Below are 16,279 nucleotides of genomic sequence, written 5' to 3'. Positions count from 1 at the left end.
GCACAGGACAGAGAGCCTCCTCTGTAATATCCCAGTACACACTGTACATTACTGGGGGCTCTGTAATATCCCAGTACACACTGTACATTACTGGGGGCTCTGTAATATCCCAGTACACACTGTACATTACTGGGGGTTCTGTAATATCCCAGTACACACTGTACATTACTGGGGGCTCTGCAATATCCCAGTACACACTGTACATTACTGGGGGCTCTGTAATATCCCAGTACACACTGTACATTACTGGGGGCTCTGTAATATCCCAGTACACACTGTACATTACTGGGGGCTCTGTAATATCCCAGTACACACTGTACATTACTGGGGGCTCTGTAATATCCCAGTACACACTGTACATTACTGGGGGCTCTGTAATATCCCAGTACACACTGTACATTACTGGGGGCTCTGCAATATCCCAGTACACACTGTACATTACTGGGGGTTCTGTAATATCCCAGTACACACTGTACATTACTGGGGGCTCTGCAATATCCCAGTACACACTGTACATTACTGGGGGCTCTGTAATATCCCAGTACACACTGTACATTACTGGGGGCTCTGTAATATCCCAGTACACACTGTACATTACTGGGGGTTCTGTAATATCCCAGTACACACTGTACATTACTGGGGGCTCTGTAATATCCCAGTACACACATTACTGGGGGCTCTGTAATATCCCAGTACACACATTACTGGGGGCTCTGTAATATCCCAGTACACACATTACTGGGGGCTCTGTAATATCCCAGTACACACTGTACATTACTGGGGGCTCTGTAATATCCCAGTACACGCTGCACATTACTGGGGGCTCTTTAATATCCCGTAAACACACTGCACATTACTGGGGGCTCTGTAATATCCCAGTACACACTGTACATTACTGGGGGCTCTGTAATATCCCAGTACACACTGTACATTACTGGGGGTTCTGTAATATCCCAGTACACACTGTACATTACTGGGGGCTCTGTAATATCCCAGTACACACATTACTGGGGGCTCTGTAATATCCCAGTACACACATTACTGGGGGCTCTGTAATATCCCAGTACACACTGTACATTACTGGGGGCTCTGTAATATCCCAGTACACGCTGCACATTACTGGGGACTCTGTAATATCCCAGTACACACTGCACATTACTGGGGGCTCTGTAATATCCCAGTACACACTGTACATTACTGGGGGCTCTGTAATATCCCAGTACACACTGTACATTACTGGGGGCTCTGTAATATCCCAGTACACACTGTACATTACTGGGGGCTCTGTAATATCCCAGTACACACTGTACATTACTGGGGGCTCTGTAATATCCCAGTACACACTGTACATTACTGGGGGCTCTGTAATATCCCAGTACACACTGTACATTACTGGGGGCTCTGTAATATCCCAGTACACACTGTACATTACTGGGGGCTCTGTAATATCCCAGTACACACTGTACATTACTGGGGGCTCTGTAATATCCCAGTACACACTGTACATTACTGGGGGCTCTGCAATATCCCAGTACACACTGTACATTACAGGGGGCTCTTTAATATCCCAGTACACACTGTACATTACTGGGGGCTCTGTAATATCCCAGTACACACTGTACATTACTGGGGGCTCTGTAATATCCCAGTACACACATTAAGGGGGCTCTGTTATATCCCAGTACACACTGCACATTACTGGGGGCTCTTTAATATCCCAGTACACACTGTACATTACTGGGGGTTCTGTAATATCCCGGTATACACTGCACATTACTGGGGGCTCTGTAATATCCCAGTACACACATTAAGGGGGCTCTGTTATATCCCAGTACACACTGCACATTACTGGGGGCTCTTTAATATCCCAGTACACACTGTACATTACTGGGGGTTCTGTAATATCCCGGTATACACTGCACATTACTGGGGCTCTGTAATATGCCAGTACACACATTAATGGGGGCTCTGTTATATCCCAGTACATACTGCACATTATTGAGGACGCTGTAATATCCAAATACACAAGGCACACGAGAAAGCTTGACAATGGTAACTTCACCTGTTTGACAAGTGTTGAAAAATACATAAGACAAAGTAGTCCCTGTATTATAATTTCTGACTTGGTTGGAATTTTATCTTTATACAAATGATCATTTTTGCATGACAGGAATGCTTTAATATGCTTAATGTATTGAGTATATCTTCAATTTAATTAATTAGATATAGAATAAATCAAAACTAATGAGTCATCTCCATCTTTGAGTGTCAATTTAAAGGGACACTCCACTGCCCAAACACAGCAGAAATAAAAATCCCTGTTTAGTAGATATTGCCCATTGAAAACATGAATGTATTTAATTTTCCTTTTTTTTTCATTGGGGTAGATTTAAACTTAACTTGCAAAAGCTGCCGATCTCTGGTCTGCAGCCTTTGCATGCCCTCCCTTTCAAACCCAGCCTAAACTTTCTGTGGCTGTCTAAACACAGACTTCCCAATGCAGCTCAAACTGAAGTCTTCGCAAAGCAGGTGCTTTGGTTAATTGCCTGCCTCTTAAGTTTAATGCCCCTGTGCTAAACTACTAGGAACTAGGTTTTCTGATTGACAGCCAAGGGGGTGTAACCAGGTTATTTATAAAAGTGACAATTTCTATTAAAATGTAAAAAAAAAAAAAAAAAAAAAAAAAAAAAAAGGACATGCTCTTCACACATTCATATTTTAGGGGTCTGGAGTGTTTCTTTAATTACATTTATTACTGTATGCAGTGATTCTCTGTAGTGCAATTTTTCTGAATTCTCTGTGAACCAACCATTGTGCTCTAGAAGTTGGAGACTGTAGTCAGAGAAGGGAAAAAAATGATTTATTCTGGATTCGACTCACTTTTGATTCTTGGGCATTTACCATGACTAGAAGCTCGAATTTAACAAAACTTTTGTATAAAAGGAAAAATTCAAGCATAGGTGGAGGATGCAATATGAACAGATTCAAAAAGAGATGGTGGATGCAATATGAATCCCCCCTACCCTCTCTGGCAGAAGAGGACGAAAATTGTATATTTAGTATTGCATTATATTTCTGAACAGCAGATATAACGGATGTTCGGTTTGATGCAACATGAAAAGACTAGGTTTGAAAAAGGGCACCTCTTATATTTACACAAGAACAATGCTGAAGAAGAGCTTTGAGGAAATGAGAGGTAGTGCAAATGGGTCCGGATGCAGGTATCTTAGTGTCAACGCCATGACAGAGACATGCCGGAAAATCCTCTGACCTTTTACATACAGCTAATTAAAAATAAATTACTGAATGTTATCCGTTCATGAGCAAGACTCTAGAACAGGAGGTTTTACACATGAATAGTTCAGATTTTTTTGAAAGCACTTTAACTCTTATGTTGAAAATTACAAAATGAAAGGTCTTCCCTTAGTGTGTGGAGTGTCTGAGAGGAAACGGTGAGGGGGGTGTATTAGAGAGAACTCAAAGTCAGAGGAAGTGGGTGTTCAAAGAACAGATACGGGACATGTATTAAGGATGAGGGTAACATAATAAACAGAGCATGAAGAACCAAATTGGGGAAGATGAAGAGATGGGGAGAAAAATTTAAAACAATGGCCCAGAGACGCAGGTGAGGAGGAAACTAAAACAATAAAAAACATTATATATACACGCACACATACATACACACATATATATGATTATGTAATAGAGGAGGGATTATTTAACCATAAGGGAAATGAAAGAGATGACATGGAAATGGTCAGAGTACCAGCAGTGGGTAAGCAATATTAGAGTAGTAGATGTGATAGATAACCTTAAACGTATACTACATCCACATTGTGTATATGCTCTAACAGTAGGGATTTTCACTTCATCCGTCTCTGCCACTTTAGGCAATAAAAAAAATATATAAATGTAATATGTTGAGTGTTATGGAATGTGTTTGATATTTGGAAATTATCTGAATTTAAATGAATATTTTGTGGCCATCTGGAAAAGTGTGGTAACTGCAGCAAACACTTTGTGAAAGGCACTTGGGAATAGAAAATCCTGGGACATTTAGCTTATAGCTGCCAAGCCTGAGCACCCATGTTCCTGAGCATGAAAGGGAGAGAGGTCTTGTAGGATTTGCATCAAGAAACAAAGTGTTAATAAACACACACAGGAGGGGGGGGGGGGGGGGCACAAAACACATGGCCAGTTGCAATCTGCTACTTTCTTATTGCCTCTGTGATTTTGCCAGAGAAGCTATTTTCTATCCATGCTTTTATAACTATATATATATATATATATATATATATATATATATATATATCTCCATACCTACCTACCCTCACGCACACACAGATGTATAGGTCTTTCTAACCTATTATTCTTGTAAGTTTTTGTAATTGTCTTATTTATTGTTAAATCTTCCCCTCTTATAATATTGTAAAGCGCTACGGAATATGTTGGCGCTATACAAATGCTAATAATAATAATATATACATACATACACACACACACACACACACACACACACACACACGTGTGTTTGTGTGTGTCAGCTGTGTTTCCTTTGTGTTTCCTTTGTGTCTGTCAGCGCTCACGCATGTTTTCTTTGTGCGTTTCAGGGTAGATTTTGTATATCTGCTTTTCTGTATGCATATATCTTGCGTGTATGTGCAGTGAGCGGTACAGACACACTTCTGAGGCGAGTGACATCAATCAAACTGTCACAGTCTGAGACAACTGCAAACAGAAGGCTGGGGTCAGAGGGTACAGGATAAAAGAAAGAATAGGGGGCAGCTGAAAAAAAAAATGTACATTCCCTTCTACCCCTCCTTTCATTTACTAGGCGCTGGTGGTAGCCCCAGAATCTGCCGTCTTCATCAATCTTCTTGCCATCGCTTTCTGATCATCCGTGTGGAACTGTTAGATACAGAGGTGTAACAGGACAGGCTGATATCCAATCAACGTTTGGCACCTTGCTTCAAATCAAGATATGGAGAATTGTCACTGACTGCTCTCCCTACAAAATAATAGTTATGGGGGAGGGCGGTGATCCTGGGAGTATGGGACAATAGTAGTCACATAGACTATGAATGGGATGGAACCAATTAGATTTTTTTGGTCTCTTCTGTTTCAGTAAACCAAAATCAAGGCTCAGCTGAGATATCGTAAACTGTATATATTGAGGATTGATATAGACAAAACTCCTGGACCCAGCATAGAGGGATACTGTTTCTGCATTACACATTTTTTTTTGTATTAAAATCATGATTACTTTTTCAACTCTTTTTAAACAGAAATACAACAAAGAGTCTTCTTTTGTACAACCCACAATTATTTACTACATCCATCTTGAAATGTCTGCTGAGAGTGGTGTTGTTCCGCAGGAAAGGTTACTTAAAGATTGTTTTTTTTTATCCTGCTATATATTGGCTGAGCAACTGTGACAATATCAGCAGATTTTAACTGAACAATTCAATGCATGTGTTTGGTGAGAACCCAAGCAACAAGGACGCTTTTAACGAATTGAATCTCACAGGTACACTTAACCCCTCCACAACCAAAGCTGCTGATGACGCCATTTGAAGTGGTTTAGATGCTAGATAAAACCCTTAACGTTAGGCCATCTTTTTTGGGATATAAAGCCATTATGTAGCACTTTCAATTTCATTCTATTTTCAAGGCAGATAGCCTGGCCTGTCAGAGCTGCAAAGGGAATAACAGAAGATGCTGATTGATTTACTCAGGAGAGAGAAACTCGCAGGGCGCATAATAGTGTGAGTTTAGAAGGCTAATGTTTCAATAGTAGACATTCTGAGGTCGGCAGCCTGATACAATCATATTATTGTCATATACACTAAATAACTCCTCTCCTCATATCCTATCTCTATTAAACATATGTAGTCCTGAAAGTGCACATATTATTTGTGCACGTTATAGTGCATATTTTAGATAAGCATTTAGACATGCATAAACATAAATATATACAGGCGCACACCATAATCATTTTCCATCTGAACCCGCGTGTGTGTGTTTGCATTTGTGCAAATAAAATGTAAATGCCGTTTTAAAACCATTGTCTGTGAACAAAGTAAATACATTGTTAGAAGCACAGTGGGCATAAAACCTTCAAAAAGAAAAAAAGCTACAACTAATAAAGGTCACTGGTAGCTGAAATGTGGGTTTGGTATAAATTGTACAACATTTTTAAAAGACCTGTGATTGCTCCACTTTACTTTAGGGAGCATCAATAAACTGTGAGAACCGGGCCTGCACTCACTTCTTTAGGGTGAATCAAGGTTTCTGCTTATTATTATTATTCATAAAGTGCCAACGAATTCTGTAGCGCTGTAAATTAATGCGCCGACTAACAGACATGTTATTGCAACAAGACGAGCTGGACACAAACGAGCTTACATTTTAGACCCATGGGATCTGAATAGCCCTGAAGTGGGACACAGTGATATTCAGGGGCTTGTCAACTGAACGGTTACACCTCCTGCTTCATACGTGTAGGGAGAGAACCCAGTTTGCTACACTGACGAAAGTCTAATGAAATCTTACTATGACTGACAAAGACAAACATGCATGAAAATATATTGCTATATGCATTTATAATAAAAAATACATAGTGTAGATTAATGGGTTAATACATTGCTAAAATCTGTGTGCTTTCATTTTGCAAATGATGAAGCATCGTAATATAATCTGTATGCACGAATACATACAATGCTAATCCAACATATTTCCCCCTCTCCCAAGAAAATAATTTGTCACAGTAAAGGATGTTGTTGGTATGATTCACACACAGCAAAATAACAAAAGAAATAGATGAGGAATGAAAAATCACTTAGTAAAGAAACTTTACATTGCAGCAACGGTACTAAAAGTTTGGACATTCTGAGGGTTGGGTGACCTTGTAGGAACAAGAGAAAATTCTGTGACCACTTCATAAATAAGAAGACAGCAGCAGTCCCTGCACGGAACCATCTCGTACCGGACTGACATCTTCATTCTGACAGCAATACAATTGACCCTGCTCTGCCTGCGTTTGGCTGCGTGCATAAGTACAATTTATAATATCTTTCTGCACTAGATAGGCTGAGCTTGTGTTACTAGAGATAAAACACGGAAAAGAGAATATATTGCACAAGTCTGAACTCTTATCTATTCCCCATCCTCTCATTCCCTCTCATAATTCATTCAAGGAGGACCCCAGGAATCATTTTTTTGATGTAAGCCATGCAGTGAGACATACATCACCGACTGATAACAATCAAACTCAAAACTTGTGGAACAAACACAGAGTCTGGAAACCAGCAGAGAGAACACTATGCCTTTCCCGCCTCCTCCACAATGTATTTGTGTTTTTAATAAGAATGGCAAGTTTCTGTAAAATGGGTTAAAGGAAAAATCAAACAAAACGATTAACACTATAATTTTACAGTGCAAACAGAATTTTACAGTGCAACATTGAATTCACAGTATTTTATGTTGATGATTCCAAACCAATGTATGAATTAGGGTGTTGCTGCTATACAACTTTTAAAAGCAATAGCGCTGCCGTGAGAGTTCTAGTGCTCAATTAGATTTACTTGTGTGCTACAATATGTCCAATAATTATACTTGGTAGAAAATGATTTGATGTGACCTTTGATCATTGGGTCTTGGAAATTGTGAGAGTGGGCAGCAATAGATCTGTTAAAGCAGAAATTAAAGGTCAATACTTTATTAACTATTTCTACCAATATCCACCCACAAAAAAAAAAGAAAAAGAAAAAACAAACAAAGACACACAGATAAGAACGCATTTCTACACTGGTGCTATAGTCAGGTCCTCTGTTTCATGCAGACAGACTATATATCACTACACTCTCTTCTTAAACTATACAAGAGTCAGCCATGAGTAATACTAGAAAAGAGGTATGTAGAACGCTCAGGGCATACATCTGGGTATGGTTCTAGAATGCAATGATCAATAAAAGAGAAAAAATGCCTGGTTTCAACCAAGCAACTGTAGGTGCTGTATGAGGCATCATATCCAAATATATGCAGGAGTTTTATGTTGTGCTGACATTTTGGTAATCTTCATAAAGAACATCCCTTACAAATATCCCAGTTTATAACAGGGTTATAAACTACAGTGAGCATTCAATTTGAATTTAAAGTTAAGTTCAAATTTAAGGTCAAAATAGCCGAACCAGAAACACTCTCTAAGTCAGCTATGCTTTCAGTTTGGCTTTTTTATTCCTTAAAGAGATACTATAGTGTTAGAAATACAAATCTGTATTCCTAACACGATAGTACCCTCTGGCCCGTTACTCCCGCCTCCCCCCACCTGCCGTGGCAGATAAAGGGTTGAAAAACCCTTTATTTACTCACCCTATACCAGCATCGATGTCCCTCTGTGCTGGGTCGCACTCTGCCTTTTCTGACGTCATCAGACCGGGAGGGCTTAATGTTAAGCTCTCCCCAGAGGAAAGCATTGCCTCACTGACGCTGGACAACCTCATACAGAACGTGAGGATTTCCAGAGTCTTAAGGGACATAGAGTCCACTAGAATCCAGCAGGTGCCTCCAGTGGATGTCTGTAAGACAGTCACTAGAGGCAGTCTTAGTCCTGCAAGGTAATTATTCTACATCACAGGACTAAGGGGAACTTGGACAGTGCACCTAGGCTACTTCAATAAGATGAAGTGTTCTGGGTGACTATAGAGTCACTTTAGATTTGAAATCCACTTTGCATTCTAACTTTAGTAAATAAGCCATTAAGTGTGTCAAAATATACTTTTAGGAAGTGTTTTATGAAGTTCGAAAGCACTGCTGAACTCATCAACAGCCAGTGTGTGTAAGTGTATGACCAAAGAATCTTAGCAGTTCTTAAGAAAGACCCATTTTGAACTGTGGATCAGATCAAGATAAAAAAAACTATGCAGCATCTGCCATCAATGAAACCAGTGATAGCTAACGTTGGCACTGCAGATGATTATGTCCAATGATGCTCAGACCGCCTTTAGTTTATTACACTCTGTAATGCAGAGCATAGCATAGCCATGAATTTAACAGCACATCAGAAACCACACATTAGAGGTTTGGTCTTTGAATAGGCTGAACATGGAATTGTGTTAAGCCGGTGACATATTCTTCGTTAGTTATGGTAATTTAGTTGTAAAAGGTCAACCCAACTTAAATGGAAGGTGACTAAATGAGAGTGACATGTTTAATGGTTTACAGGCCTAGCACTATGTAAAAACAAAGTGATCTAATGGTAGTAGCATGAGTAATGTGTCATTAAATTGCCCATCAAGCTGAGCAGTATAGTCACCTAGCAACAGCAATTTTTTAAAGGGTCATCAGTCCTGTTTTTAGAACAATTTAATGTACATCTTAGCTTTTGTCACTTACTAGGACTTTTCTCTTCTGCAAGGTCGCATCCACAAAGCAAATCTGAGTCAATGGAAATTGGCTTCTGTTTGATCCAGAACTTGGTGCTGGCTTTCTGATTAGTCACTGGGTCAATTTCTACTTTCTCCCCAGAGATACCTGCAGAGAAAAAAAAAAAGATGACAATAAATGTAATTGTTGTCAGATGGAGTCTGCTTACCACCCCTTCTTTGTGCATTATGGCAAAAACGCATAAAAAAAAGAAAATAAAAAAAAGAAAGAAAAATGTCCTCTTATTTGAATTCAACCTTTTATGCAGCAAATCTGAAGCTACGTGGTGGCGATATGAAATCCTGGTCCCCGACTGTTTACAGTGATAGTGCTGAGTATATTCCACAGTAGCCTGCCAAGATCGGCTTATGGGATATCTAGTCACGTGTGTGTAGTTTCAATCAATCAATCATTCATGCATTAATTCATTTAAATTCATAGATAAAATGAGTGGTTCTCTAGCCAGCCAGCCTCCCTCCCTGATTCATTGCTGCATGTGCTACTAATGTGCATGCACAGCAAATCATAGCACTGTGCCAATCAGAATTTCCTCATAGAAATGCATTGAATCAGTGCATCCTCTATAGGGAATGTTCAGCATCCCCATGCAGTGCAAGGAGACGCTAAACGTCAGTCCTGCAAAGATTGCAGGACTTTGTCCAGGTAGTCCCTCTAGTGGCTGTCCGGGTAAAAGAAAAGGCAGATTTAACACTGCAGGGACAAGCTATATGCCTCATAACATTAAAGCAGTAGCAGTTGTGGTAGATATAATATCCCTTTAAGGGCCATAAAAAGTGAAACCCTTACAACTCCAGCATCAATCTGTACCTTTGACACATGGCCTAGTAGTACTATGTTGCAGAAAAAAATGCAAGGTTCAGTAGACCAGGGGATGTATATCCAGATTTCAGTCATCTGAATTGGATGATCACGTGCCTACTTTAGCCTCATCTTCCTGTGCTAATTTAACAGGAATGGAATTTGTCATTGTCTAATGCTGCTATAACCCAAATGCTTCAATGATGACTTCTGCACTTTATTAGAGAGTCTGGCCAGTCTCCTCTGACCTTTCCCTGCTGCTCAGTGGATAATGTTTTCACACTAAACAGCCACATCTTGTAGAAACGAGTAAACAATGGTCAAAGTCACTAAACATACACCTTCTTCTTGCTAAAGTTTGGACAAAAGACTAAAACTGATTAAACATTTTAAACAAGTTAGCATGCTATAGAAAGGAAATTGAAATTGCGTGATTTTTTGCTTGGCATTTGCATTAATAAGGATGCTATAGCCACTCCATACAGTGTGTGTATATATATCCAGTTAATTTAGAAAATAACTGCCCCAATGTACATAGAAAAGCTCTGTAGCACAAAGGAACACAAAGGCATTTCGTGTCACTGGCAGCAGATGTGAAACCAGAAAGTTTGGAAAACCTGTGCTAGAGTAATATGAAAAAGTGGCCAAGTAACCCACAATTGAAAAGAAAAAAAGCTGGGGTGGCTTGGCCAGCTGAGCTACAGACAAGTGTTTGAGAGAAACTATGAGATCAGCCACTTTATTTAGGCACATATGTAGATTTTGAATTTCTAATCCTCTGTGAGGTGATGGGGTGGAAATATAAGAAGATTCCTAAAACTGAAGTCTCCTGCTTTTCAGATTTACAACTCTAATCTGATAAACCTCCTCTGCGTGTTTCATTCAAGATGGTCCCAAAATCCTCTCTAAATTCCAGCAAGTTTCTCATCAACCAGCAAATTCAACGGGTGATGAGAAACAAACTACCTCCTACAGCTTCCTGGACCACCTATTCTCAGGAGGACTCACCACACGTTCCACTGAGAGAGATTTTAAGAGTCTCTTCCTTGACTTTTAGAAGGTATGGAAAAACAATTGACTAGAAGTCCGGAAAGTGATAACATAAAATTACAACAGAAAACTGACAAGCTTCCCAACCTTACTAGATGATAAAATACAACCTTTAATCAATCAACACAAAATTGGAATAATGCACAGCACACAATTATTATGTTTATAAATCAGTGCTGTCAACTATCAAGGGTTCGAAAAGACCTACATAAGGTATCTAAATGGAAAGAGGCGAGCGATATACGGTATATTTATAATAGACACTAAGGATACAGATAAAGTGTGTTTTGTTACGTCAAGCAGGAGGAGACCTAATTAATAGACCACAGTAGTTGCAAAGCTAGGGGTTCTGAAATGGTGTGCAAACAGCAGAAAGAGATGTCTGATATTTGATAGAGTTTAGTGGACATTTCTTAACATGGGCTCTGTAGCACACAATAGATTTGTTTTATCATTTCAGTCACCTCTCCTTTTTGTTTGTTGTATAGGGATACATAGGTTATCTAGATTAAGGATGCCCCAAAAAAAACCCCAGATGTTTTAAAACTACAGCTTTAATGATGCTTTGTCATTGTAAAGACATTCTAAAGTCATGCAAAGCCTCATGGGAGTTGTAGTTCTACAACATCTGGGGACCTACCTTTTGGGCACCCCTGATCTAGAGGATTTCATACATGACAGATAGGTGCCCTTGAAGGCACAGCAATTGGGCTATGAACCTATAGACAAATAGGGATATTAATTATTGATTCTTTTTTTATAATGGATTTCGTTTTTCGTAGACATTCTGTATTTAGCCAAGGCTGGTATTTGGACTTCATTACTAGAGCATGCACAATCTGCATTTGCCACGACATGGGATAATGTGTTGCAGCTCTACACACTAATCCGGATCAAAGCTAAGATATAACAATTCTTTGGGCATCCTTATCTAGATTAAGGATGCCCAAAAAAAAACCCCAGATGTTTTAAAACTACAGCTTTAATGATGCTTTGTCATTGTAAAGACATTCTAAAGTCATGCAAAGCCTCATGGGAGTTGTAGTTCTACAACATCTGGGGACCTACCTTTTGGGCACCCCTGATCTAGAGGATTTCATACATGACAGATAGGTGCCCTTGAAGGCACAGCAATTGGGCTATGAACCTATAGACAAATAGGGATATTAATTATTGATTCTTTTTTTATAATGGATTTCGTTTTTCGTAGACATTCTGTATTTAGCCAAGGCTGGTATTTGGACTTCATTACTAGAGCATGCACAATCTGCATTTGCCACGACATGGGATAATGTGTTGCAGCTCTACACACTAATCCGGATCAAAGCTAAGATATAACAATTGACACATTCCGCTCCTTTTCCTCCTTCACCTGGATGTTTGATCACAGACCTAGATAACCCATATCATCATAACTATTATAGATATATACTTTGTTTAAGCACCTTTATAGAAAGTTGTATTATTTAGCTTTATCTGCAGTGCAGATTGCTACATCATAATTATTTTCACATTCTCTATTAATAAAGTGCTTTATAACTAAAATATTTACAATAATAGGCAGAATAAACAGTTTTGTTCTGCTTAACTTTATATTAATATGTTTCACTTAATCATCTTTAAGCTTACTGTCTATAAACATATTGCTCTTTACATTTACTCATCAGTTTTTTGAACTAGTGAAATGTATTGATTATTCTTTCTTACTATTACTTATATCTAACTTGAGCACACCAAGTAGTGTTGGTCCATAGCAGGAGTTCTCTTTATTAACGGGCACATATTCTTAAAGTTATTTTTGTTTTCATATACATATACAGGTTCCAAGGAAGTTAACAGTAACCTGGGGAACAGTAACTTATCTGACCACTCTTCCCTGAGCTCAAGGTGAGTGCACTAACGTTGTTTGGGAATTTCTATTCTTTTAAACCCTCAGAAATTCTTGTCAATTTACATCATTACAACAGATCTTTTAATATTTACAGTATTGTGTGTATATATATATTATACACATATATAAATCAATAATTTTGATATAGATATGAATGTGTGTATGTATGTATAACATATTTATACACATTAATTCTTTCACAATAGATATAGCAAAGCAGAGATTTATTTATCTCAACACACAGCAACAGCAACGGTTATTTCAATTTTGGCAGCAATACAGTGCACTGAACCTATTTCTAGGCATCATTAACTTCTTAACTGCCAATGGAGTCAGTAATTTGCTGCTGACCCCTGAGGCACAGAAAGAGTTAAGGCCAGGAAATTACCTCTATCAAAAACCACCACCTGGAGGAGGACAAAAACAAAACAAAAATATTAACAGTAATAATAATAATGAAAAAAGAAAAAAACAACAACCAACAACATGATGCCAAACTCTTCCAGATGAACAGATGATGCTGGATGTTTGAACCTGGAGAGATTTTTTTTCAACATTAGCCGAATATAAACCAGCAGTGACACCTAAAGTGGTCGCTGATTTATGGCCGTAGTGAGTTTGGGCCTGCGTCCCCATGAATATTAGCACTACAAATCTGGGCCCATTTAGCAGAGAGAGCCTGGTACATACATCACTGGCTCCTGCTACTAGCCAAGGTCACTCTCAAAGCCATCAATCTCTCGCACACGGGGCAAGTGGGCCAGGCGTGGAGTTGTGCAAGGAAGAAACCAGCCGCTCCTGACTCCTGTCCCTCTCATCTGCCTTTTTATCATGTGTAGAGCGTGCAAACTTCTATTATTTTTATCTCGTGGATAGTCCCTGCATTGTCCATTTATTACATCTTGTATCTACATGAGGAATGCTCTTCCCAGACACAGGGTAACTGCATTCTGTTTTGTGCATTTATAGAGATGTACCGTACACACTTTTTCATATTTACATGTCATTTGTTTCCACATGTAGATATGAGAGTAAGCATAATATAAATGTAGAAAGGGTTGGCTACTTCTCATATTTCAGATATAACAAACTATCAAATTCATACATATGGAGTCCTCTAGAGGGAAACACAAATAGAAAGATCTTCAATAGTAACACAAGCTCTTAATGGTTATTCACAATTTCATATGGCTACCCAAACTATTTATGACATTACATGGCATATTATGTATGTATGCACACAAGAACGTCCCACATACCTAACATTATGTATCTTTGTTTAAAATTCACTTTAAATTCACACTTGAATAAATTAACTCTCACACAGACGGGGGTTGCAACTTGTAAAATGCCAACAACAAATACTAATAAAATAAGTGAAAAGACCGTAAACAAAAAAATTGTCATGTTAATCAGCGGACAAAAGGCTTTATACCAGCAAGGTTTTTCATTAAATTATGAGTTGTTGGGAATTTAAAACACTTTTCAAATATTAGGCTAAAATAACCAAAATGAAAGAATAGATGTTTTTAAGATTTTATTTCTTCCAATTTAGCCTTTTTAGCTGTTTTGGCCTAAAATGTTAAACTTACTTCAAATTTCTGTTTTAGCAAATAACTCTGGCATGTGACAATATATAGAAACACTTAAGGAATTCAATAAAGTTGAACTGTTAGCTACAAAAACAGTATATGGGATACAATATTCCCTACTCTTAATAGTGTCCTACAGAGTTTGACCCCCTTCACCAAGTTTATGGGAACAGTATATGGGATACAGTATTCCCTTCTCTTGTGTCCTACAGAGTTTGATCCCTCCTGAACCAAGCTATGGTGGAATTGGCAATGTGCAAACCTTGTCTGGTATATAAACCTTATCATCTCATTCTTTTCAGATGTTTCATTTGTTCTCGTATGTTAAAGTAGCTTTGCTATGGAAACCAGAACGCATAATATGAATTATTAATCTTACCAGCTGTTTTATCATAATTAACAATGAAAAAAACAATTTCAGAGGACAGAAGGATTTTAGAAAAGCACACACTAATCTATTGTACGATGGCCCCAAATCTGTGCAAACATTGGTGCCCTGTGCCTGGAGCATAAGTGAAAAAGTATATTGTATAACTTTACAAGTCTACACTATATGTTCATAACTCTCAACATTGGAAGGTATGAAATCAGGACGCGTTGGCGGTCCCAGTGATGTGAATCTTGTCACTGTGCCCACCTGAGAAGAGGCTGACAACTTGTCTGGCCAGTGTGACGGACTGCATGGCACCTAGACCAGGTACCTCTGTCAATCCCTGCTTCCTAGTACTTGCAAGCACCATAAGCACTGCACTGGAACACCTTGGTTGGGGTCTCGCTGTCCTCTACCCACCCTGGACCCAAGACCAGGCTCCAGCTTCCAGATGGTGGACCTCTCCTTGTCCAGAGAGCGAAGTAGGCTGCTCTTATAATGGCAAGTGTTGTGATCCCATGGAGTATAGTGATTATAGCAATCCCCAGAGTGTGAATATAGCTCTCCAATCCCCCAAACATGAGCCTAGACTTAATGAAGGGTAAAACAAATCTCGTTTAATGGTAGTCACAACTGGCCTTTTATGACAGTCCCCATGCAAGGGGCACTCCCCCCTGGAACCGAGATTAAACCACAGTAGAAATAAATACACAATCACATTGGCTCTCAGGCCCAGGACACTCCCATACAAAATAGGTCAATCCCTCCCCTATGCTTGGGAGATAATTGAGTCAAGCAATAATACTAAACTCAATTATCTCCAAACACAAAAACACAAATTTACCAAACACCCCAAAAGTACCTTAAAACACACAAAATCCCACAACAGTTACATTCCCTGATAGCCCCGATCTGGGTGAACACCATATCTAGTGAGCAAGCGTTCGGTTCTATGGAAAGTGCCGAACCAGGCCGAATAAAATATGGGTCTTTACAGTCGCTGATCTGGCCCATAGTCCTGAGGTAAGAGGCTGGCCAGCAGGCCCCTCCAAGAACACGTGAGGAGGCTCAGTTCGTCACAGCCAGCTCCTATGTACTGGATCATGCGGAGAGTGCTACTGAAGTGCTCTCTCT

The 16,279-nt window shown here is 39.1% G+C and overlaps 1 protein-coding gene across 1 annotated transcript in view; it reads right to left on the bottom strand.

Annotated features, from left to right (window-relative positions):
• The window catches only part of MAPKAP1 (MAPK associated protein 1), a 180,254-nt gene that overhangs the window by 39,363 nt on the left and 124,612 nt on the right, over positions 1-16,279 (bottom strand). Inside the window, exon 9 of the mRNA XM_063431062.1 lies at positions 9,394-9,531. Coding sequence (XP_063287132.1) covers positions 9,394-9,531 — 138 coding nt within the window. The remainder of the gene's footprint in view (positions 1-9,393; positions 9,532-16,279) is intronic.

This window comes from Pelobates fuscus, chromosome 9, assembly GCF_036172605.1.
Source record: "Pelobates fuscus isolate aPelFus1 chromosome 9, aPelFus1.pri, whole genome shotgun sequence".
In the NCBI taxonomy this organism is placed as follows: domain Eukaryota; kingdom Metazoa; phylum Chordata; class Amphibia; order Anura; family Pelobatidae; genus Pelobates; species Pelobates fuscus.
Note: the sequence above shows the minus strand (reverse complement) of the source record. Positions and strands in the feature narration are given on the sequence as shown.